We start from the raw sequence: 24,531 nt of genomic DNA, 5'->3' as shown, positions 1-24,531 counted from the left end.
ATTGTACTAACAGTACAACAACACAGACTTGACAGCGCTGAGACAGTCCATGTTGACTGAATGGTAGCTTGTCAAGCTCAGTAGTTTGTGTTTAACGTAAGCAGTAACAGCAGCAGTGTGAGGTGTGGATGAGCTGGTTTACCGGAAGGTGATAGAGATGTTTTGTGGCTCAGCAGGTCGGCGGGGATGTGTCGGACTTCTCCACTGCTGGTCACTCACAATCGGTCCCAGGAGGACACTCGCTACCCCTCGCTGCCCTCTGCGTACTTCACAGTTCTTCTCCATCTCTGCCCCCGCGAAGTCTTCAACACATAATGAGGTAAACCAGCCTCTGAAGCAGTGGGATCTGGTGGTGAGCCCCTATATCACTGTGCGGGTACAGCTGGGCTGCAGTATCTCCATCCGCCCGCTGGACCCGCACGCCTTCCCCGAGGCTAACCGAGTCTTCATCACAGTTCATGGAACAGACACCGAGCAGGTGGTCGGTCTGGATCACTTACAAGTCCACTATGATGACCAGAGCAAAGAACTGCTCATCTCAGCTGAGAAAGTTAACCGCAGCATGTCGATTGATCTGACTGCACCTATAAAAAGTAGTGAGTGTCTACGGATGATGCAATTATAAATGAAAATGACAATATAGATGTCTACAGTAGGGCCTATAATATAATTGATCCTAATGCATGTCAGTATATATTTTCCCAGCAGTTGGCATGATACGGTCTGTTGTCCTTTGTCAGATCTCCTCATTACTACTCAGGGACAAGGTAACGTGCAAGTGAAGAACATGGAGTGTGATATCTGCAAGGTGCAGACAGAGAAGGGCAACTGTTTGCTGCACTCTGTCAAGGTAGGTGCTGGCATATATACATATTATATGTTTGCATATTAATGTGTCATATTGGCTGATTTCACAATACATTTTTATATATTCACTATTGATTAAATATTGTTAATTGTAAACATTTGACTGATTGTGAAACTAGAATTGTTGGTGATATTTTCTAATCTTTTCAAACATATTGGGGGGGGAGAGGTATGGCTTAAACCATATTAGTGTTTCCCTATAACTATAACTTTTGTTGTTTTACAGCATCAAAGGTGAGTTTTGCTAATGCCCACTCTGCAACTTAAAAAAAGCCACTAACAGTCCTCAACTAAAAGTACTTGTTCAAGTTCAAATAAACAACCCACTAGACTGTTGTTGTTGAGTTGGCGATGTGTTTAGAGGCTTTATCTGACATTCCACTGTTGTTTGTTGTCTGTTATCTCAGGCTCATCAAGTTGCGGTCCAGTCCCATGGAGGACATGTTACAGGTGTGGGCACTATCCATGGCAATGTGGACATCAGCACATGTGGAGACAGTGTAAGGACAGTACACTCAGCAGTCATTAGAGGGCAGCAGCAGCCTGAATACAGACTTTATCTGATTTGGAAACAAAACTGAAAAAAGTTCAATCATACATCACCTGGCTACAGTGCTGTGCAGTGATTAGTTGTGTGTTTGCAGGGAGTGGATGTCAAGAAGCTTCAGGGCACCAAAATGAATATTTCAACAGAACGTGGCCCTCTGAAAGTCAAAGCCATCTATGCCGAGTCCAGCTGCGTCTCCTCCTGCTCTGGGAGAGTAGAACTGGGACACGTACATGGTGAGAAAACAGCGGCATCTATTACTCATCTATATTGCTTGTGTGGTTATAAGTGCTACAGCCAAACTCAAATTTAGTGTGAAGAAAAAGTTACATTAAATTCATTACACTTTTGTCCAAAACAAACTCCACCGCCCATGAGCCATTGCGGCACTTCATTATGTTAACTTGGTTTGTAAAGCAGAGCTATGCTACGTCAGTAATCCTGAGCTCTGATCCAAATAGAGTCTACATAAATGCAATGTGGTTGCAATTTATCAATATACAAATTCTGTACTTCTTGTTTGTTTTGGAGTAGCTATAAGACTAAGGTTAGTTTTTAAAAGACTAATTCTTGGAGGTAGAGATTATATCACAAAGACAAACAGCACTGTGATGTGAAATACATCTTTTTAACTTAAGTGAAGCAGGTTTATGATGCGTACAGTATCTGGCAGAGGCTTTTCTTGCCAAATGTTCCAGTCTTTACCAGCCAGTTATGTTAAAACTGACTGTGTGCTTTAATTCATCAAAAGGTAACGCCACTGTGAAGAACGTCTCTGGAGATACAGTTGTTGGTGAGTAAGCTGAGCCCGATTGCAAAATGAACTATGTATGGTATTTATCAGTGGCTGTTAAAAGCAAAACACCCGAGGCTTGCTTTGCTTTTGCAGATGGTTCGAATAGTTTCCTGAAGGTTTCCTCTCACAGTGGAGGCATTGATGTCTATGTGGGAGACGGTGGCAGTGCCGAACTCCACAGTCAGAAAGGTAAACGCACAGTATCAGAAGGATATTCACCTTACGAATCACAGTTTTCCGTCCTGTTGAGTGATACTCATATTCTTTGTTTATCCCTCATTCTTCTGTTGTACGTAGGAGCGGTGTGTGTGCGTGTCCCCTCCTCGTTGAAAGCTGGAGTGGAGCTCTGTGGAACGTCGGTGGATATCAGCCCAGAAGTTGTTCTGCATGGAGTAGAAAACAACACAACTGAAGGCCAAACCACAGTTACTGGTGAGACATTATTTTTTTCATTACATTACACTCCATGGCACAGTTATTTAACTAAACCCTCCTACAAGTAAATCAACACAGAACATTGTTTTCTTTCCATACGGCTTGATTTCCCTCATTTACCCTGCCCCCCCCTCTGTTTGTCTCTCAGGCTATATAAATGGAGAGTCCCCCATGGACCAGTGGGTTAAAGCTCAAGCAGACAGAAACTCCATCAGACTGATGACACAAAGCTGGTTTGAATCCCTGAAGCTGGGGAGCTGAGTTATGAGCGGCATCACTGTAGTGGAGCTTTACACTGACTGAGCCAGATATTTATTGCTGCTCCTCAAGACTGGATGCACCTTTACCTCACTAAAGTATTGGAAACTCGGTGCTCAGGATATACGGTACTTTCAACAAAGACATTCTGTATAATCTAAATTATATAACAAATAGTCTGTATGTGTTTAAAAAATAAACTGCTCATGCACTGTCTTGAAAGCATACTATGCAACTCTCAATAGTTTTGAATAAGAAACTGCTTGCTTGCTCAGATTTTTTTGCACGTTCACTTGTGATGTAAAATAATGCCACAACTAAACAATACCACACATTATAATACCTTCAGAAAAACTAAATCCAAGTCGAAAGGAAATTACAAAGTGTTATATAAACAAAAGATAAAACAAGATTTTAATATAAAACTGTTTTTTTTAATTAAACAAATATTTTTAAAAAGGAAAAGACAAACACTTATTGCACAGACACTGCATAGACAAACCAATGTTAATCACAAAATGTAGAAATTTAAAAACAAATACAATCAATTTGAACTGAAACTGAAAACTGGCTGTTGAAACTGTGAGTAACACCTGAGAGTTCAAATTTGTGCTTTGTACTTCCATGTTTATAGAAGTATAACATTTCTTAAATAAATAGACACCAATGACGGTCATGTCTTAGTGCTAGAGATACCTGGCCAACTTTTGCATCCACACAGTGATTTGTGTCGCTGCTGTCACCGTTGCTAAATGATTAGTGGTCGACACCATCTAGTGAAGATTATTTATTTATTTATTTTATTTTTTTCGACACCATCTAGTGATAGTGAGTTGTGGAAACAGCTCAGCCATAGATTGTATATATGCACTTAGCTGTATTTGACAATAAAAATACTGTATGAAATATGTTGAGCAATATACAATTGTGTTGCCTTTGTACAAATTAATACAATTTGTATACTATGTTATAGAAGGGCGAACAATATAATTACTATGAATAATAAAGGATCCAAAACTGAAACCCAAGAAGAAATGTTACAAAGTTCAGAGTGGGAATCACACGTTTACGTACAGGTTATCTAACCCACTGGAGCCTAGCAGGGCAAAGGCAATGAGTAACAATTTACATAGAAGCAAAAAGTGATCTATTGCCTCAAACTCAAAACAGAAAAGAACAGGACACTCCACTGTGTCATGTATAATGTGTCAGTGAGGCGCTGAAACAGCGCTATGTCTCCATCCAAACATTTGACTCCTAATCTGATTATTTAACCAGTGTTTTTGTGTGTAATCACTCAAGTGTATCATGCAAAATGGTTTGTTAAAGATGCTCTTAACATGTTTTGAAACAATGTCCCAAAACTGATGGTTGCTGTGATTACTTAGGGCTCTACTTTTACAATAACATTACTTATTGAGATCTGTTTCTACTCTCTCTGTATATGCTGCTCTTGTCATCACTGAGTGCTGTTCCACCATTTCCAAGGTGTCATTAGTCTTAGCGGGTCTTGTGATTGGATGCACTATTTGGCCCATGTTGTATCCAAACCAGTATGGAGGGTCGTCATTGCTGTGTTCCCAGTGCTCCAGACGTGGCTGAAGCTTTAAGGCGGCCACCCTATAGGAACAAATGCTCTCTCATTAAAAGCTGTCGTACAGGACTCTAACTTTGCAGTGTTTTTCTAAACTGTGTCTTACTTGGAGATGCTGCTGCAGCAGGCCATTGTGATGGAGCAGAGTGGAGGACAGATCCTCTCTAAGTATCGGAGACTGCGATCTGTGAGAAGAACACAGCCACTCACATCAAGATCTCGCAGGTGTTGACATCCACTTGTCAGATACTGCACTGCCATATCTGTCATCTGAGGCAGGACAGAAGAAAATAGAAAACATTTAAATAAACATTTCAAACCTTTAGAGAAGTGTGTGCAGGCGTGCGTGCATGTGTGTGTGTGCATACCTTTGGACACCCTGACATCCGCAGTGTGACTAGATCTCTGCAGTAAAATGAAATCGCTCTGATGGCCGGGTCTGACAGAGCTACACAGTCAGACATATCAACATGTTCCAGGTCTCTCACGTTCTTGCACAGCTTCTGCCCACGTGAGGAGCAAAAGAAACAAGAGAAAGATGTGTGATGAAATGTGAACTTATGAGAAAATAAAAGAGGAGAGGAAGCACGTCTACAAGAAGACATACGTGCCTTCCTCTGTTCACATCTGGAAGTAGTCAGTAGGTGAAGAACAACTGTGAACATGATAGATTTCTTTGGAATTGGTTTTCTAGGAAAGAGTTTGGGTACAAGCTTATTTCCTGTCCGCTGTTGAAATGAGCAAACAGTGGAAAAGGAAGTAAACTTGGACCCACCAAAAAAACGTAAACATCTACAGTACATAAAAGCCACATCTGGCCATGTGTTGAAATTGTAGCTGGATTTGTACCTCCATGCCAATATCTGTGATGTAGACACACTCGGCAAGAACTAACTTCTTCAAGCGAATTCTCTCAAGAGCTGCCAGCCCCTAGAAGTACAAATACGAATTTACAAACTATTTATCACCAGTTAGCTTTTTTTTCCAGGAATTTGTGAGGGTAAGAAACAATACCTGATCCTGGATGTGGCAACCGCTGATGTCAAGCGAGCAGATAGAGCTGCCACTCAGCCACTCCAGACTCACATCAGTCAGTCTCTCACAGTAACTCAAGTTGAGATGGTACAGTTTACACAACCTGATAAATTGTGCATGCATGCATGCACACACGACAAAAAAAAAGCTGTTGCGTGAGACTATTTAACAAACCACAATAAGATATGTGTGTTTGTTTGTGAAGTCATACTATATACCTTTGTGCAATCCTCATGACAGATATGTCAGTGACGTGACTGCAGTAACTGACATTCAGCTCTCTCAGTTTGGTGGATGAGAAACCTTCAGTCATATACTGGATCCCAGTATCAGTCACCCTGAAATACAAACAGTAAACCAATTATGTCATGCAATGTCATTAGAAAGCACAGCATCTAAAAGTACAGCAGCAACAAACACACACTTGTTACAAAGTGAGATGTCAAGGTGTTGCAGGTTCTTGAGCTTGGCCATAGATTTGAGGCTTGCGTCGGTCATTCTGGAGCATTCTGCAGCGTGGAGTCTGTAGAGGCCTTGTGAGCTGCTGCACAGGGCCTTCCAGCTGACGTCTGTTAGTTGGTTGTTACCTAAAGTGCACATGGGGTAAGGAACAGACAGAATAACTGGATGTTAACTGGAAATGGAATAACTTTAATATTTTCATGTGTATGTGGGAATAAATGTTGCAAGATGCTAAATGATCTTACCCTCTGTCCTAAAAGTCTTCAGTTTGGCAACTTCAGCGATGGCTTTGAAGGCAACATCGGAAAGATGAGGAGCATCCAGCAGAGAAATGGCAGACAGACAGCGACATCTGGCAATTAGCGCCTGTTAGAAAATAGCAAGACTCAAAACTTTTCTTTGCTGCGAGGGTTTAAGGCTGTGCAGACAAAAAATATGCATGAGTTCACAAAGAAGATTCTTGTGTAATTCATTCCTTATTTTCTGTCTTTGATAAACATTCCAGAGATGGGATGTTGACCCTGTATGAAACTTGTGATGTGTTAGAAATTAAGAAACGTACCAAGACACAGCTATCTGACAGCGTGGGCATGTCATTGATCACAATCTCCTTGAGTGAAGGGCATCCGGCAGAAATGTATCTGAACCCATTTACTGTCATCTGGGAGGAGAGAGGAAAATATGTGGGTACGTTGGATTCTGAATGATTTCCTGGACGTAGTTCGGCTTGCTGCTCACATTTTCAGGGCCCTATAAAGTGAAACATCTGGAACCAAACTAATGCACATTCCCAGAGGAAAAAGTGCGATTTATGTTGCGATGCATGTGTGTTATGTTATGGAGAGTGCACATGGTGAGTGGGTGGGCCAGAGGTGATTGTATAAACCCCACCCTCCTTTTGGCCACAGCTCTGAGCTCTGACTGAGTGCAAACAGTCCTCAGAGCACAGCCAGAAACAAGTGGAGACACGTGGAAACAGAGAGGAGTGACTGGATTTATCCAAGGTGGACTTAAAGCTGAATTTTTAAAAAGGAAAAAAGCCGTGTCCTGTCTACAGTTGAAGCTGAGTGGAGTCACTATATACCAAACTGAGAGAAGAATACCAACTGACCTGAGTGCAGCCGGACAGGTTGAGGTGGATGAGATTGTGGCAACCCTTCCCTGTGTTCAGGTACATGAACCCTTTATCTGTGAATCTGTAGCAGTAGGCCAGACTCAGGTATTGAAGGTTGAGAGAGCTCCTGGTCGAAATCAATAGTTAGTTTAGTTTATGTACGAAACGGAGGACAACTTGTGTGTGTTTAAGCTTTTGTAGATTATAGTAGGTTGTTTTGTTGTTGTTTTTTAAACAAAAGCGTAAATTTGAATACATACTCTAAGGAAAGCATCGTCATCAAAAACAGTAACATCATATTTTAAATTATTATAATATATATATATATATAAATATATATATATATATATATATATATATATATATATATATATATTTATTTATTTAAGGGCTGTCAATCGATCCGCACCGGCTGCGTTGTTTCTCCGACGGCAGCTGCAGATTGTTATATACCGGTGTTGAATCCTCTACAGTAAAACACAGTCAAACTTTACACCGTTTAGCGTTAGCTGTCAGCATTTTAACTGTGTTTAATCCAGCTACTAGCTAGCGGTAGGCTAACGTTAGCTGCTGTTGAGTATAGTGTTAACTAGCGTCACGTGCAGCGGTGTTTGTGTTTCCTGTAACGTCTGTTTCAGAGCAGCAGAGAGAAGCGCAGACATATCAGTGGCACCAGATTTTCGTCTGTATGCAAACGTCCAAAATTTAATCTGCGTTAAAAAAATTTTAACGCGTTATTTTTTTCTCAGATTAATTAATCGAAATTAACGCGTTATTTTGACAGCCCTAACATATATATATATATATATATATATATATATATATATATATATATATATATATATAAATAAAAAGATATCTTCAAATTCATGCATAGTAAAATGTGAAATATTTCCCAGACATTTTGAGAGCTAATGACTGAAAACTGTTGAAAAAATCTATCATCAATGTAATCCAACAGTCTAGACGTTATGTTGTGAGTGCCACATTGGTTTCTCTAAATCATTAGGTTTGAACCGACCAAGCTGCTGTCAGACATGAAATACAAGCCAGCAGCATGTTGAACAAACAGAAATGGAGTAATTCTGGAAACCAAGGGGCAGGAGGCCAGAGGATCATCCCGGGATTTGTTTGTTTCATTTGGAGATGTGAGTTAGCTGGGCCACAGTTTAAAGCAACACTATGTAACTTTTAGCTGCAGCTGTAGTTCCAATGAGACAACCTGTAGGGGGACCGAAGCGGGAAAAGTTACATAATGTTGCTTTAAAGCACAGATGTAGTGACATGGCGGTTTTACCACAAATTGAGGTTTACCTAGACAGTTCCCTTAGAGTTTTGTTTGTTATAGGTGTGCAAGAAAGGTTCAAGTACAGCAGGCAGGGACAGCCCTCGACAATTTTCTGAAGCATCACATCCTGTCAAAGAGCAAAGATTTAAATGTTACCTTAAGTTCCCTCAGCAAGGCACCCGTTACTAGAGTGCATGGCACGGTGTAATATCACAATCAACAACGATTAACCCAAATTTCAACTACTTGGCTTTAATGAAAATGAATCAACTGTATGTAAAATTACAATGGAACAGAGTAAAACAACTTTTTTTCCCAACATTTTTTAAATTAATTTATTGATTTAATAAAGGACTAATATGTAATTTAACTATAGAAATAATGTAAACAATACATTACTACATATGATATGAAGGTGATACATTTCCTTGTAGATTTAGGTTTTTTCTATCTATACATTATTATTATTAATAATGTTTTACTTACCGTAACATTAAGACACTCTGACAAATTAAGATCCTGGAGATTTCTGCACTCACCTAAGAAAACACAACCCAGGGAAAACAAGTAAAAGAGCAGATAAATGGCTGGTTAAACTATGCTGTCAACTTTTAGAAATACTTTGCTATAATTATTGTAAAATGTAAGTTGTGATATAATAGAGTAATATACGACAGTATGTAAGGAACAGCATTAAGTGTCATAGTATTCTGCCTTTCTTCAAAGCTGTGTATACAGCTGAACAGCTCCTATCTCTTACATAATGTGCTGCCTCTCACTTCTTCCTCAGGGTAAGCAGCAGCTGCGTTCCATCAACAATACCACTGTTCACCTTTGACCCATTGCTTCTGTTTCCATTAGCCTTTTTTTGTAAGACTTTTTATTCCAAAATCCTGCCTTTCTCCAGCTCTTCTTACTGAAAAGACAACCCCTGCAGGGCACAGGATGCATGTGACCTCCTCTCTCCTCTTAGCCTCTCTGCTCCTCCTCCTGCTCCCGTCCACCGAAATGAAAAGACCCGGGAAGGACAGAGGCCTCAGGGGGGCGAGACACAAACTCACACATGACAGGTATGGATTTCCTCTTAGGTCTTATTTGTTACTTGTTGTTGTTGTTGTTGTACTCAAATGACCATGTGTAGCCAGTGGCAGGCCATGAATCATTTTTGTGTGTGTTTGAAAACTGTCAGGGTAAGAGGTGCTGCGCGTCACAGCAGATCAGGCCCCTCCAAGCTTGTGGCACCTGACTGCTCAGAGTTGACAGAATCTGGAAACTTATTTGTAGACTGTCAACACCGACAACTCATCTCCATTCCCACCTCAAAGACCTGGTCCAAACAACCAAAGCACCTCCTTCTAGCACGCAACCGGATCAAAGTCCTTCGTGATGGGGCCTTCTTTGGATTTGAGAGTTTAATCAGTCTGGACCTGCAGCAGAATCAGATCTCTTTAGTGGAGGAAGGGGCCTTCCAGGGCCTGACACGCCTTACAACCCTGCTGCTGCAGCACAACCGCCTGGGAACACTTAGCGAGGAGGCCCTCATCCCCATGCCAAACCTTCGCTACCTACGTCTTTATGATAATCCCTGGAATTGTCTCTGCCCGATGGACAGTCTCATACGCACCCTACAGGTCCCACGCAACCGTAATCTAGGAAACCATGCCAGGTGTGTGATTCCACAAAAACAGTTTGACATAGTTTGATCTAGTTTGTCTGATTCCACAGGTGTACATTACGGATTCTCAGAATAACAGCCTCCAAATTTCACATCTGATTTTATCGTGACTTAACAGTGTTTCGTCTTGTAGGTGTGCAGAGCCCATCAGGCTGAAAGGTATGAAGTTGAAGCAGATTGACCCCAAATTACTTTGTAAGGAGACAGACCCAACCAGCGACCTAACAGATCCCACAGACCTTGTAAAGCCCATTCCAATTCGCATAAAACCAGACGCCACCACATTATGCCATACCTACCTTTTCCCCCAAATACGGATGGACTGCAGTAAAAGAGGCAAGTTCAGCTTTTTCCTAAATAAGTTTGAATGTTTTCTACCCTGAGCCTCACTGTGTTTTTAGAAATTCAGCACACGTTCCTTACGCAATAGCAGAGTTAGGAAAAATACCTCTGATCTTCATCTCATAGAGCTCGTATGTTAATGATTAAATATTATTGTACTACTAGTACTGGATTGAATAAACTTCAGACACAGAACTGGCAAAGAGGCACATCTAGTTTGGCAGGTGTTTTCTATTCAACGTTATGTTGCTTGCTTCTTTAACCTCAGACAGATTCTACTTTATAGTCATTTGTTACCTTACAGTATAAACAACTTGGAAAGCAAAGTTGGGCCATACATCAGAATAAGTCTATTGCTAAACCTGCAATAGCATTTTAGAGGTGCCTAAAAATAAAGTGAATCAAATAGTGTGTTACTGCTAGTTGTCCCGTACTGGCAGGAGGCCTGGATTTTAGAATCAAATTTAGGTTATGGATAGAGCAGAGCATTAATTTGTCTCTGTTTTTCACATGCAGGACTAACAGTGGGAACTCAAGATGATTTCTAAGTGCAGTCTTTGGTTTAATAAATTTGGATGGTACAGATTTAAAAACATCCATAATTTTAATACTGAACATATGAATGAAGCACATTTATATTTTTTGGCAGAGGTAAAATATTAATGTATTTGAGTAACCCTTTAAGTAACCCCTTTCCCTCCATGTTTAGGTCTAACTGAGGTGCCTACAGGTATTCCAGAGGATGTTGTTCACATAGATCTGTCCCATAATTCAATCCGTCATCTCAAAGCCAGAAATTTCCAAACAGCGAGGAGCCTCAGAACCCTTAACATCAGTCATAACAATATGGAGCACATTGACACAGGTATGTGTGCTGTTATTACTGCATACCTATTAAACATAATCTTAAGTAAACATTACAGTATGTGCCTAATATTTCCTGTAATTTCCAGGATGAAAACCTACACAAACAAAATTGTGTTTTTCTTTGGCTGATAGACAACATATGGAAGGCTAAAGGTTAAGAGACGTTGTACAACTGCTGCTGACTTCTGTTTCCCTTATTTCCTTTTTAGAGACAGCAGGCATTCTGCCATCTGTGTGTATACAGTTTTGTCTTTATGTATAGTGGGGGAAGCTGACAGGGTTACAAACATAATCTGATCACTCGATTTAAGTGATTCAGACACAAACTAAACGCCAGTCAGCACGTTTCTATCAGAGTTTGATTGCACCTCTGGCTTTAACCTTTCATGGTAAATAATAAACAGCAACAGGTCGGTCTAAATATTTACTGAAAGAAGCATGAAGTAAATGGATATTATGCTCATGCATCTGTTTCTTTTCTCTCTCCCAGCTTCCCTGTTTGGGCTGCTGCACCTTCGTGAGCTGGACCTGTCCGACAACAGCCTGCATTTTGTCCAGTACGGAGTTCTTGAAGACCTTTACTTCCTGTCACAGCTAAAACTGGGAGGAAACCCCTGGGTGTGTGACTATAGGTGGGTTCTTTGGCTCAAATGTTTGCAATCATTTTCTTTAGACAAATGCAAATAATTATTAAAAACTGATTGCATTTTTTTCAGCATCCACTACATGGTGTACTGGTTGCGTCTGCACCCAGGGGTGAGGCACTCTGGCCTTCTGTGTCACTCCCCTCCTGAACATACTGGGAAGAGTGTAGCGAAGTATGTGCATTCCTACAACGGAGAGTGTCCAAAGGACAGACAGCAAAACAGAACAGATCCAGACCAAACGAACCCTGAACTATGGAATACACCAATGGAAGTGCAAGGAGAGCTGGAGGAGGAGGAGCTGGAGCCGAGCCACTTGAGAGTACCGCAGAAATACCAGATCATCAGGCTGTCCTGACTCAAATGAAAATTTTACCTACAAATTTGACTTAATTTCGTTCAATATCATAAAACCGTCTGCATCAGATAGAGAAAATAAATGTTTCAGTGTTGTTTTTTGGTTTGTTGTCTTTTTTAATCCAAATATAAGAGTTAACTTATTGACCGACTACTACTATACGAACATGATCTGTATAGGCCAATGCACACCTGAAACATGGGTATTGCACATGAAACACAAAAATCTGGCAACAGATGTGCAATACTCACTGATATATTTCAAGCTGGGCCATTGTAGAGACGTGCAGCCACGTAGGTTAAGATGGATCACAAATGGGCGATAAGTCTGCAGAATCTGCTTCATTGTGCTGTCTGTTATCCAGTCTTTCTCCACAGAGAAGTTGATCTAATAGGGACACACATTAGGGAACATTTATACTCAAGTATAACTTTAAACGCCACTGTGAATTAAATACAAGAAGCAATCTCTCAGTACAGACCTGACTCCACAGTGTGCCTGACTGGATAATAGCTTTCCATGTGCAACACACTTCAGCACAATTTAGCCAGTCTCGCAACTCTAAGTATTGAAAGATCTGCAGAAGAAAAAAAAATCATGACATATTTGATCAGTTGCAGATGTGGAAACATGAATTTCCTTTTTTCCTCTCTCTCACCAATATCTGAGTAACCAGCTGTTCCTTTGGAAATGTTGTGCAATGTCAAGGGGACAGAAGTACCCAAATCAGAACAGGCAGGATTCACTGCCACATCTACCACTTTACAAGGCTGTGTGATGTAACTGTACAAGCGTCCTCTTTCTTTCTCCAAACATAGTCATGCTGAAGCACTACTTATCAGGAGAGGTGTTGGACAGAAACACCAGAGCAAACGCCAAAACTGCACTCCCTTTGCCAGCAAATCCAAAACAAACAGGGGCTATTTCTGGTAAGTGCAAGCAGAGTCAAAAAGATGTTTACTGGAGTTTTTAACATATTTGTAAACTACTATATAGAGCCACTGCTATGAAAGTACTTTAATTATATAATACCTACAACTATTATTGTTGATATGCAAAAAAACAGCAACAGATGAGAGTCTTCGCGTAAATGCAACCCTTTCTGCGTAATGGGTAACATTAATTGACATTAAACAACTGTCCTAGAATAGATAAAGGCATGTTTACAGTGAAGTCCACTTTAAGTCTTCTGTAACAGATATGCTCTCATCACTACCTCCCCTAGAGAACAGAGATGTGAAGCTGCTACAGCTTTAAATCCGAGGCTATCATCTCTCTGTGTTGCTGAGTGACTCATGAATGCTGTGTAGTTTAAGAGGAACAACCTTCAGTGAAAGGCTGCTAGGGAGCACTGAGAGTCCGTCACATCCTTCCCCGATCTGGTGGACTTTGTTGTCAATTTCTATGAACCCCATTTCCAACCTCTGCAAGATTCACACAAACACAAAATCAAGAAATGTATAAAATAGGTAGAATTCATTATATTTGTTTCTACTAACATTCCAAATAAAATGTTTACCTTAAAGTACTCTTTTGTCCTCTTTGAGTCCTTTGCAACATTACACCATGCAGCTATGATGCGCTTAAGGCGGCCAGCGTTTACAAGTCTCTCAAGCTTCTCCGTGGCAACTAAAAAAAGAAATTTAAATCTTGTTTCAAATGTCTCACTTTTGAACACACAAGTATTTAGAATGATGCATCTTTTTTAGCAGTGGATAACATGTGGGCTAAATTAAGGCAACAACAATCTCTAAACATATTAAGCTTGTTAAAGTAGAGTCATGTAGAGTGAAAAGTGCACGGGACAAAATGAGTCCCAAGAGTAGATGGGGAAGAAAAGAAAAAGAAAAAAAAGACTTAGTTTGGACACATTTCTTAACCACACTGCATGTTTTGTCTGGCTATACAAGAGAGTCACAGCTTGGAAAAACAGTCAAAACTCCTCATGATTACTTTCCATTCAGAAATATTTAAGTAACCACCTACCGGCCTGTGTCTTCTTGTGCAATTTCACCCAGTTTGACCATTTGGTGAGTGCAACCAGCTGGCATTTCCTCTCATAATGCTTCTTTGCCATGTCCATCTTCAAAGCCAGCTCTATTATGTCACTCTTACTCTGCGTGGTGAACCTCTTCCACTTCCTGTCCCCAACAGCAAACACAGCTCATCATTAATTCAGTGGAAAGGTACGCAGGCAGACTGAAGTCTGCATTAACTCAAAAGGACAGGTGTCAGTAACACTGAAATAATATTGTTTCATCTCAAAAATATTTTTTCTAATGATGATCTCAACTGAAGCTGGTTTGGACATTCAGACAAGACAGAGTGATTGACTGGACAAAACACACACACACACACACACACACACACACACACACACACACACACATATGGGACAAAAGGTCAATGATGTAAGTCTGCCGTGACAATAGACAGGTGAAAGGTAATCTGTGAAACAATATCCTCATAAACTCAGCAACAGGACTTTCATTCACATGGGTTAAATTCCTGCTTAGAGTTACATCTGAGTCACTCTCTCTTGGTATTATCAATGTTTTATTAATATTTTTATACCTTGCAGCCCTTTGAATAAATGCTCCAATGTGCTTGACTAATTTGGTTGATTTTCACACAGAACCAGCTGTCTACAATCCCCTAATTGCAATCAGTGTAAGCAGAATTTCCTGGCTGGTAGTTTTAATCAACAGTCTGCTGCTGCACGTGGATGCTGTGGTTGAACTCACTTCCATGGCTCTTACAATTGGGTAAATAAAATACAAGTGTATTTTTGGCTAAATGTGGCCTGTGTTACTCTTTGTTTATAACTTTATTGTTTTTCAGGGTTTCTTGGCTTTGCACTCTGTTGTTATGGGGCTGCATTTGTTTTTCTCCTGAAAAAGGTAAGAATTTCTATATTATTCCTGACCATGTTCAACCATACGAATTACATGAAATGTTTGTTTAATTCTCTGACAGGTTACATTGTTGCACATGGCTACTTTTTCAATGATGGTGAATTCAGTAGCCATGCAGGTGTGCTTGGTCCACAAACATCAAACCAGTTTCATTCTGGACCATCTTTAAACACAAACCAAGACTCTATTAGTCCAAGGGATGAGATGCAAGCTATAAGGGACCAAAGCTTTGTTTCCCTTCAGAGAGAACCAGTCCATGAAAACAATGAAGATGCTAGCTCTGTTACTAGCCTCCGTGAAAAGATGTTACAAAGCAAACCAGACTCCGAAAATGATGTCCCCTCCGGTCCCCCAGTGCAGAAATATGAGCTTGAAGGTTCTGACTCTCAACACCCCTTTGGCCTTTTAGTAAAAGAGCACACACAAAAGAAAACTGTGGCGGGCACCAGTTTCCAAACAACTAAAGATTTCAACCGGTTTATAGAAACAATGAAGAACTCCTTCTTAATGCCAGAAAGTGACTTTGGTAGACCTTTTCAAACCGCATGGGAAACTATGACAAACAAGATGGCTTCTAATGCTGAAAATGTTAAAGGAGAGCCAGACACAGGCTCTAGGTCTAATTCGACAAAAGAAGGAACTGCCCATGATGGCGCCAGTGAAAAGGAAGTCTGGAGTGAACCTATGAATACAAAATTTGAGCAAAGTAAATGGGGTGCCAACTACCAAATGCCAAGTGAAAACCTCCCTATCCTTGATCCTGTTGACTCCACTGCAAGTCTCATTTCTACCAATGTTTATGACAACCAAGACTCAGGCCGAGGCTCTGCTCTCTACCCACACCATCATTTAGCAGCCACAGAGCATGTTTCAAGTGATTATGGAAGTTATGACAGGGGTGGCATGTCTGGGGAAAACACTGATACTTTCACAAGTGCTCCTCATGAGCAAAATGAAAATGTTCTGTTAAGCTACAAGCTCCCTGAACAAATACCCTCTGGCTCATTCTTTGGAGAGGATTTAACTTTCAGTGGCCATGTGACTGCACCCCCTGTCAACCCTCTAAACAGCCCCTCTCAAGATTTCAGTGATTATTTAAGTAAGAAATCCAATATAATGCCTCAAACCTCTGAGAAAAACCAACCAAAATATAAATCTCACAAAGTGACTCCAGCCGATGTCCTGTCTTCACCAATGCCCCCATCTTTGAATTCCTACGGCAACAGTTTATATGTTGGTGCACCAAGAGATCAACTCTTCTTCCCAGATTATCTACCAAAACATAAGGAAAGACCAGCCCAATCATTTCAGGCATATCAACCCACTGTTGGCAAGGAATCAAAGAATATAAGCTACACTCCCACCGCCCACCAGTCTGTATCTACTAGTTCTGTTTCTTCAAGCTCTGATTACTTCTCACCACGTAGTAGTAGTAGTCATGTGGGAGTTCAAACAAGCAGCCCACATGATGCTCAGAATCAGGCTTTCAACAGAAAGCAACCAGTGAGATTCCACCCAGTGTTTTCTGTGAAACCTTCCAGCTCTCTTCATGGCTCAAGCAGACGTGATGGCTATCTCGGGGACCAGACAGTCGGTATTAAACGTCCTTACACCCTCATGGCCAAGGCAAAAGATGAGGAGAAATCACACCTCTCCAAGCTGAATCTAGTCTCTCGGGGACCAAAACAAATGGCTGACAGAAACCCCCTGAGCTCGTTTACTACCTCGCTTAGACGAGGCATTTCTCTAAATGGTGGCCATGAGAGTGTAACAAGAGCTGGCCTTCTACAGACCATCATACAACCGACCGAAGCATGGAAGCATCCAGCAAATATGAATAGAGAGCCCGGCAACATGGTCTATTGGCCTCTTAAACCGCTTTCTGCAACAAAAGGTTCTGCTTCTACTTTAAGTGGTGTATTTTGGAGGAATGGTGGCCAGACAAAAAAACTGCCTCCTCAAACTGGCTCTAACATGTCACCACCACTTGTAAACACTTATGTTGACAAGTCCAGAAACCGCTATGCATTGAGCAAAGTATCTCTATCAAAGACCCGTTATGCACCATTATCAGCTGGATGACTACAAGAACACTGTATCCCACAATGTAAAAGGATTTGAAAAACCGTAAAGAAGTGAGATAAAATGGTATGGGAAAATGTCATATTTTGCTTGTGAATATAACTTGTGCTTATGATTAATTTGAATAACTAAAACATTTCTCACATCTCAAACTTTCTCAAGCAGTTCTTAATTTGTCATTGGGATCCTTAATAAAATTATATTCATAGACAGACCGCAGTGGCCAGATGTTTCGGTAAGAGAAACATTCAAATTCCAAAAATCTATAGGACTATTTGCATCTAAAAATGGCCCTTGTTTTCTTTGCCATTTTATATGTAGGTGAAATTGCTGATGGCAAGTCCTAGGTAAATAAGGGTAAGTATTCATATTGTGAATACTTAATGCTCACACAACTTAAGTAAAAAATCTTTGTTTTCTTTAGGATATGTTGCCATCTTCAACTGGGAGGAAATTCAAGTTACTTTCTGCAGTTCTCAACACATCCACTCTGACTAGTAAAAATTTTTTAATAAATAACAATGAAATTAAAAAATTCTTTAGTCACAAATGACAAGTCTAGTCAATGCCAATATTCGAGCAGTGAAACTTGTGCATAGCAATTTGATATTTCTCAGAACTCCATGTAGGGTGATGGTTAGAAAAATGGTCTTTTAACGATCCTGTTTAGATAAAACTTCACTTGATGCTTGTAGGCTGCACTTAAAAAACAAGCCATAAAAACATGTAATTTATGCATAAGGGCCCTGTCCTTCATTTTCCCTCAATAAATCCTAGATCAATTGTGTTGATCTTGACTGCAATACTAAAGGCCTACCTGAAGCAAGAGCTTGTTAAATGTTTCCTGTAACAGCAGTAGGCCTTCTCGAAAAGACAAAGGGACAACTAGAGAGAAATACAGAACAGCAATTATTACAAAACCCTAAAATCAATTTAACTTGAGACAATCATTTGTCTGAAATCTGGGACTCAACGTGACATTTGATGGTATGTTTACTACAATAACACTGTACCATGGGGTCATCTGGGTCAATATAGACAGTGTCCACAGTCATAAGTGTCAGAGAAGTTGTTGCAGTACGCTGTTCTGTATCCGCAACAAACTTGTGCCTAAAAAAAAAAAAAGTTAACATCAAAACAGTGATTTTTGTGTCTTCGACTTACCTCACACACAGATTTAAAAGTCAGCTACTTCAACTGTTAAACATAGTAATGTGTAATGGAGCATTAGGTCTAGAAAATCTATGTACAGCCACAAAGAGTACTATTGTAATTAAAGGGGCACTTAAAATGTGTTAATGTGACCAAATTGACAATGGTGGGCAAGGTAACTAAAAAGAACATTATGCAATTGGAAAAAATGTGATAGAAATACCATTGTCCGTCTAGTTTGTTTGATACAAGCTTTCCCTCTCAGTGATGTTTGGGTCAGAGATAAAATGTAGAGCAAAAATAAGACTTGTCTTTGACATGGATTTAATCCCTACTGTTCACTTCTCCACATTTAGTAGCTTCAATGACTTTTACTCCAAGCAGTAAAAGAACTAGATAGAGCAAGTGAGCCCCCAAGTGTCCGTCTCAAGGAAAGTTAAAAGAAAGGAGGTGTAACGTTACCTACCAGTCAACATCATGAAGATTATCATGTCCCTGGAAGGCCATGAGAGTGTTTTTCAGAAACTGTATCGGGTCATGGGGACATGACAGACATGAAGCTGTCAATAAGGCCTATTGAGAGATTTTTCACATTTAGAAAAAATAAAAATTCAAGTAGTTAACATTAGCTACATGCAACAACATTTCTACAATAGATCACCTAACGTTACCTTGTATATTTGTGGCAGGCATTGTTTCACTTCGCACTCTTTCAGAGTAGGCTTTGCGTTTGCTACAGCCATATTTTGTCTTTGACACATTTGCAAAGTCGAACACTTATCTTAGAATCAAGTATCTTACTAACTGTTAGCTCAATATTAGCGTTTGTCAGATTTTGCCTGGTAATCCATCTCGATTTTTTTTATTCAACGTTGCCAGGTAACGATAACGAAGCAAGTAAAGCGTTGGGTTAGCTAGTGTTGGACAACTAATGCGCTGCAATAACAGTCAAATGTACCACATAGTGTAAGTTACAAAGCCAACAGTGTGACGCACATGACTTCTCAGTCAACAAGTTGCAGTTTTTAACACATATTCCAAATCGATATCGAAAGGTTTTGTATATAGCTAGAAACTCTCTGCTAATCACCCAGCGAAAGATTTGGTCGGCCACTCAGAGCTGGGCAGTGTTGCCAGATTGGACGGTTATCCGGGCTACTTTATATTAAGTGGTTTGTAAAAATTAATGTAACATTATCCAAAATACGTATGTTATTTATGACCTATTATACGTTGTGTCGCTGTCATTATTGTAACTGTGGTTTTGAGTCTGCCTGATAAAACAGAGGCGATAGGGCCGCTGGGCGGGTTCTAAACTCTGATTGGGCTTCTTTTTGTCAGTCCAATCCATTAATTTTACAGTCATTGGCAACACTAGGGGCACGTTCAATCTCAAAACGGTGTGCGCCGTTTCACTACGGTTTCCTGGTTGAACGACATGTGTGAAACGGCGTGCAACGGCTTTGAGATGTTTTGTGCTGTTTCACATGTGATACCCAATCGTCAGAGACGTGTCTGTAAACCGTGGTAATAAAAAGGCAGAGCGCTTGCGCACACAGCAGGGTGTTCAACGCAACCCGTTTCAGTTAAAAAAAAAAAAAAAAAGTGTTGTAACGTTTTGTCGGGGCTGAACGTGGCCCAGCTGTCCGGAACAGATCATTGTTGACAACTGTAGCTTGACAGCAAAGTTCTCCAGTCAAACAATGAATTAGTCAACATGTGTTTGGGTGGGTTGTGTAGTGGTTTCGATGGGTTTTCGTCGGCGCTAGCTAACTAAGAGCCGGGTTAGTTAGCTAGCTGGTGAGTCAACAGATTTGACCCAACACATTTCAGAGCATCTGCCGTTTAACGTTAGCTAACAGGGTTTAGCTAAAGACGCAGCGTTAGCAGCAGCATGGGCGATGGCAGTACTCCCAGGCTCGGCAACATGAAAGCGTTGCTTGGGATAGTTGCCGGAGCTGGAGCTTCCTACGGGTTATACAAACTCATGAGCGGGGGAAGCTTCAAGAGAAACAAGAAAAGTGCTACCACTGAAAGTCCTGGTGTCAGGAGCAATCAGCCCATTGAAGTTACCCTACAGCCGGGCAGCCTGCTGGCCAGAGTGTCTGGACTGGATGTTGTCTGTCCCCGACCAGTGGGTGTTGCATCAGGTAAGAACCATAGAGCTCATGAAGCGTTCACAATCACTACATCTAAACCCATGTGATTGTTCTAGCAAGGTGAAGTGAATCGCAAGATGATTTCTCTGATGCCCTGTGTATAAACACAAAGCACCCATAGTCATTCCCAAAATGTAGTCACATCTTTATAAAGATATTGATTAAATGTCTCCTCCAATGCAAACACTTATTAAACATCACTAAATATTGGTTAAATGGCTTATTTTGCTCCATAGCTGACATCATCCACCAGTCCCCTGGAAACCTTGATCCACAGCACTTGAAAATGTTGCTGTCATGTTTGCAGACCAGCAATAATCCACCCGACATATGTCGAATCCTACTTACGTTAGGAAATGCTGCTGCCTTTACTGTGAATCAGGTACAGTAAAAGTATACTTTCTCAAAAACCTTCTGCAAGTGAGGTTCTGTTTCCTTTATTGTAAAATTGTATATCTATAAAGTTATGTACCTGTTGTATGTTTGTCAAAGATCTGTAAGTACATTGTGACATTATGTATCACTTTTTCAGCCATGTATAATCATTTTTCTTTTTCCTTTTTTTTAAATGATCTTCCAGAATCTAATACGGGAATTTGAAGGCATTCATATCATAGCTGGTTTCCTCTCTGATCCTGTGGCAGAGGTTAGAGTGCAGACTCTAAATGCTTTAAATAATCTGTGTATGAACATCCAGAACCAGGAACATATAAAGGTATGTTGCCGGACAGCAAATGTCATGCAATCTGTTGCTGAATATGATATATTTTTGGTTATATATTAAATGTCCATGTCTCACAGGTTTATGTGCCACAAGTGCTGGAGCTGATAGAGATGTCGCCAGTGAATTCTGACCTTCAGCTTGGTGCTCTTAGGCTGCTGACAAACCTTTCAGTCACAGATAAACATCAACACTTGCTTAAGGAATCAATTACACTTTTACTCTCTCTACTTGTTGTGAGCATTGAAGCATTACAGGTGGGTATATTTTCAGGTTACACCTGGTTGATCGTCACACATTTTTAGACCATTTTGAAACAGTTGAAAAGTCAGATGTTGGTAACGCAATATGATTGAATGAAACACTTCTAACATTTGCATTTCAGGTTCAGACTTTGAAAGTCCTTGTGAATTTGTCATCCAATCCAGATATGATGGATGACATTGTTCAAGCTCAGGTAAAAATAAAGGGATTGTAAAAGTCAGTTAGCATGGTTCTGCTTTAAGAGGTCATCAAAACAAATGCAGAATAAGTGCAGAATAATTCAAATGTCGTTGTAGTCAAACTGTCGTGACATTTCATTATAAATCTTCATTGTGATGATGGTCTTTTCTGCTTTTTGCCATAGGCACCAGCTTCTGTTGTGCTACTGTTTGACGCACGAACAGCCCCTGCGGTGCTTCTGCGACTGCTGACCTTCGCAGGGAACTTAAAGGCCTGGAGGCCCTCGGCCCAGGTGGCTGATGAACTGAGGCGGAAGCAGGATTGCCTTTTCCGGGTCATGTTAGATGAGTCTTCCCAGCTCCACAGCAGACTGGTGCAGCTGCTTTCACACCCTGATGGGGAGATTCAGTCCCAGGTGGCCCGCATCTTGACATAGACCTCCTTGATCCATGCACAGCTTTTGCTTCCACACATTTTGCCAAAGACACCAACCCATCACCCTTCAAGTTCAGTTGTAAATCTGCGGCTACTCCGATTACACTCTTGCACTCTCTATATCTACAGTGTTCACTAGATAGTATCATTAACATACATAAGTAAATTATCTATTCCACCTCACCAGCCACTCTTTCCTGATTTCCACTTTCTTACACTACAATGAATTGATAAGCACCAAGGAAGCAGGAAGAAACCATTCATTAAAAACAGGCTGCCTCTCCCTGTTTTTTTTTTTTTCCTGCCACCAAGAGATTTCTTCTGGTTACCAGAGACTATTTGCCTTCAAAGATCCACAGTGCCCCTCCTTCTGAGAACTTCACCTACTTTTGCGGAAGACATGTTGCAGGTGACATTTCTGAACCCAAACCCACTGCCAAACCTTTGTTCAGAGAATGTGTCAGAATGACCTGCGCAGCACGACCCAACTTACTTACTACCCTCCTGTGGCTCAGAGAGACACTTAGTTGGAGAGCTGAAGAGGTTTCTTGCCGCACACCGTAGCATGCCCTGGAGACACGAATGAATGGATGCACTACATCTCCAGTCCTTGCTTATTTACATGTTGGGTTTAAAGATCATGGTCTTTAAGATCATTTATTTATGTTTTTAAAGATTATTGTTTTGGGCATTTTTTTTTCTTCTCCACAGGACCGATGAAGACATGAGAGGGGGGAATGACATGCAGCAAAGGGCCGCAGGTCGGAGTCGAATCCGCGGTCGCTGCGTCGAGGAGTAAACCTTTATATATGGGCGCCTGCTCTACCAACTGAGCTAACCCGGCCACTTATTTATGTTTTTAATTTGAGAATCGGTGCGTCGTAACTTTAGAAGAGCCAAAGTGAGGTCCACTAACACGGTGGTTGGCCTCCCATTCAGGTTCAGTGTATTGGGAAGAACTTGGAGTTGAAACACTGTCTCCCCTGCATTAAGAAGAGCTAGTACAGGTGGTTGGTAAACCTGGTAAGGATACAACCTGAGTAAACTTTGACTTCCAAGATGCACTAACCACAGCTGCCTGAGAAGAAACCCCCATGGTTGATCCAGGACATAGTGGTGGGGTTGCATCTCTCAGAAACACCTACAAATCCCAGAGGGAGGAGCTGGAGGAAGTAGCAGGGGGAAAAGGATGTCTGGACTGCTATGATTGTTTCAGCTACCACAAATATCATGCAAATATGCAGCTTGGAAATGAATGGAGGAGGGGGTTAACCTCTGATAAAGCAGTCTGTAATAATAATGATTACTGCATTTTAAAATGTGAATGCATACGATGGTTATTAAATTACAACAGAGATTGAATGTTAAATTCAAGCCTTGTTATTTTAAGTTATGCACTTACTGTAATGGGACAGGCTGTAAGTGATCCACACGTCTAGCTGGAGGACTGGAGCTGTGGACCCAGCTGCTGACTTGTTAACAGTATTTACAGAGAGGAGGATGGGTGTGGGTGCATACCTCTAAATTGCATGATAAATGTGACGATTATCTCAGAATATACAAGGATTTTGTGGCATGAGCCAGTCCAAGTGTAAAGAAATGCACATTTTTTTATGTTTGAACACTGACTTTATTGAACCCAAATCCTAAATATCTCTCAGGCAATATGGTTTACCAGAACAGATACAGCAGGATGCTGATTTAATTGTAACCTAGATTATAATATTTATTTAATGAATTTTGCCTATAAAATGAGAAATCTGTTTGTCTGTTTGAATGGTTCAATAAATACCCTATATGAAAAATTCTGGATATCCACATCCTTATTGATGCTGTTTACGCAAATATATTCAAGTCGAATCATTCACTAAATTTGATGACAAGCGCTTTTATCACATGCATTTTTTTTTCGACCTCTCAGGTCATCTGATACGGGTCAACTGTTCACGGATTTGAAAAGAGAGGTCAAAATGGCTGAAGCTGCATCCTGGCTTTTAATCACTTGTGTGGGTCAACCTACAAAAGGACTGGATCCTACATTTCCAAACCAAAATCATCTAGCAGTTACCAATTGACAAATTAGATGAGAATAGAATTGAGAAAAATAATAAGTAGCCTAGTGTTCTGCTTTCAGGGAGGCTGAAATAAACATTAATATAACTGTAATCCAGCTAATTTGGCTGCATAAAATAACTGTGATAAGCAATACTTAATTGATGATCACATTAAGTTACACTGACTTGATCATTTGTTAATGGTGAGCAACAGGAATTCATGATACATCCGTCATTAATTCATGCATTAAATCATCATGAGTCATGCATTAGTTTTTTTGTAAAGT

At 40.6% G+C, this 24,531-nt stretch overlaps 4 protein-coding genes across 4 annotated transcripts; 3 read left to right on the top strand and 1 right to left on the bottom strand.

Annotated features, from left to right (window-relative positions):
• On the top strand, positions 1 to 3,381 carry fam185a (family with sequence similarity 185 member A). Its single transcript, XM_078256763.1, has 8 exons — positions 1 to 596; positions 741 to 850; positions 1,275 to 1,367; positions 1,512 to 1,650; positions 2,166 to 2,207; positions 2,304 to 2,399; positions 2,508 to 2,642; positions 2,794 to 3,381. Exons 1-8 carry the CDS (start codon positions 158 to 160, stop codon positions 2,904 to 2,906), a joined length of 1,167 nt encoding a protein of 388 aa, XP_078112889.1. The 5' UTR covers positions 1 to 157; the 3' UTR covers positions 2,907 to 3,381.
• Positions 3,328 to 19,578, bottom strand: fbxl13 (F-box and leucine-rich repeat protein 13). Its single transcript, XM_078256761.1, has 21 exons — positions 19,103 to 19,578; positions 18,898 to 19,004; positions 18,293 to 18,389; positions 18,097 to 18,164; positions 14,269 to 14,423; positions 13,802 to 13,911; positions 13,608 to 13,706; positions 12,764 to 12,859; positions 12,534 to 12,669; positions 8,883 to 8,935; positions 8,423 to 8,523; positions 7,106 to 7,235; positions 6,557 to 6,655; positions 6,240 to 6,360; positions 5,957 to 6,119; positions 5,751 to 5,870; positions 5,512 to 5,635; positions 5,347 to 5,427; positions 4,866 to 5,000; positions 4,604 to 4,767; positions 3,328 to 4,523 (listed from the first exon to the last, which is right to left on the bottom strand). Exons 1-21 carry the CDS (start codon positions 19,190 to 19,192, stop codon positions 4,313 to 4,315), a joined length of 2,460 nt encoding a protein of 819 aa, XP_078112887.1. The 5' UTR covers positions 19,193 to 19,578; the 3' UTR covers positions 3,328 to 4,312.
• Positions 6,930 to 12,377, top strand: LOC144522017 (leucine-rich repeat-containing protein 17-like). Its single transcript, XM_078256762.1, has 7 exons — positions 6,930 to 7,165; positions 9,304 to 9,466; positions 9,586 to 10,062; positions 10,205 to 10,407; positions 11,123 to 11,278; positions 11,771 to 11,912; positions 11,997 to 12,377. The coding sequence occupies exons 2-7, from the start codon at positions 9,342 to 9,344 to the stop codon at positions 12,280 to 12,282; spliced, it is 1,389 nt and encodes a 462-aa protein (XP_078112888.1). The 5' UTR covers positions 6,930 to 7,165; positions 9,304 to 9,341; the 3' UTR covers positions 12,283 to 12,377.
• Positions 19,579 to 20,282: 704 nt separating the features above from the next.
• Positions 20,283 to 23,995, top strand: armc10 (armadillo repeat containing 10). The gene is made up of 6 exons (XM_078256760.1): positions 20,283 to 20,581; positions 20,827 to 20,972; positions 21,171 to 21,305; positions 21,392 to 21,568; positions 21,697 to 21,768; positions 21,940 to 23,995. The coding sequence occupies exons 1-6, from the start codon at positions 20,326 to 20,328 to the stop codon at positions 22,189 to 22,191; spliced, it is 1,038 nt and encodes a 345-aa protein (XP_078112886.1). The 5' UTR covers positions 20,283 to 20,325; the 3' UTR covers positions 22,192 to 23,995.
• Positions 23,996 to 24,531: the final 536 nt, after the last annotated feature.

Source organism: Sander vitreus, chromosome 8 (assembly GCF_031162955.1).
Source record: "Sander vitreus isolate 19-12246 chromosome 8, sanVit1, whole genome shotgun sequence".
Classification (NCBI taxonomy): Eukaryota; Metazoa; Chordata; class Actinopteri; order Perciformes; family Percidae; genus Sander; species Sander vitreus.
Note: the sequence above shows the minus strand (reverse complement) of the source record. Positions and strands in the feature narration are given on the sequence as shown.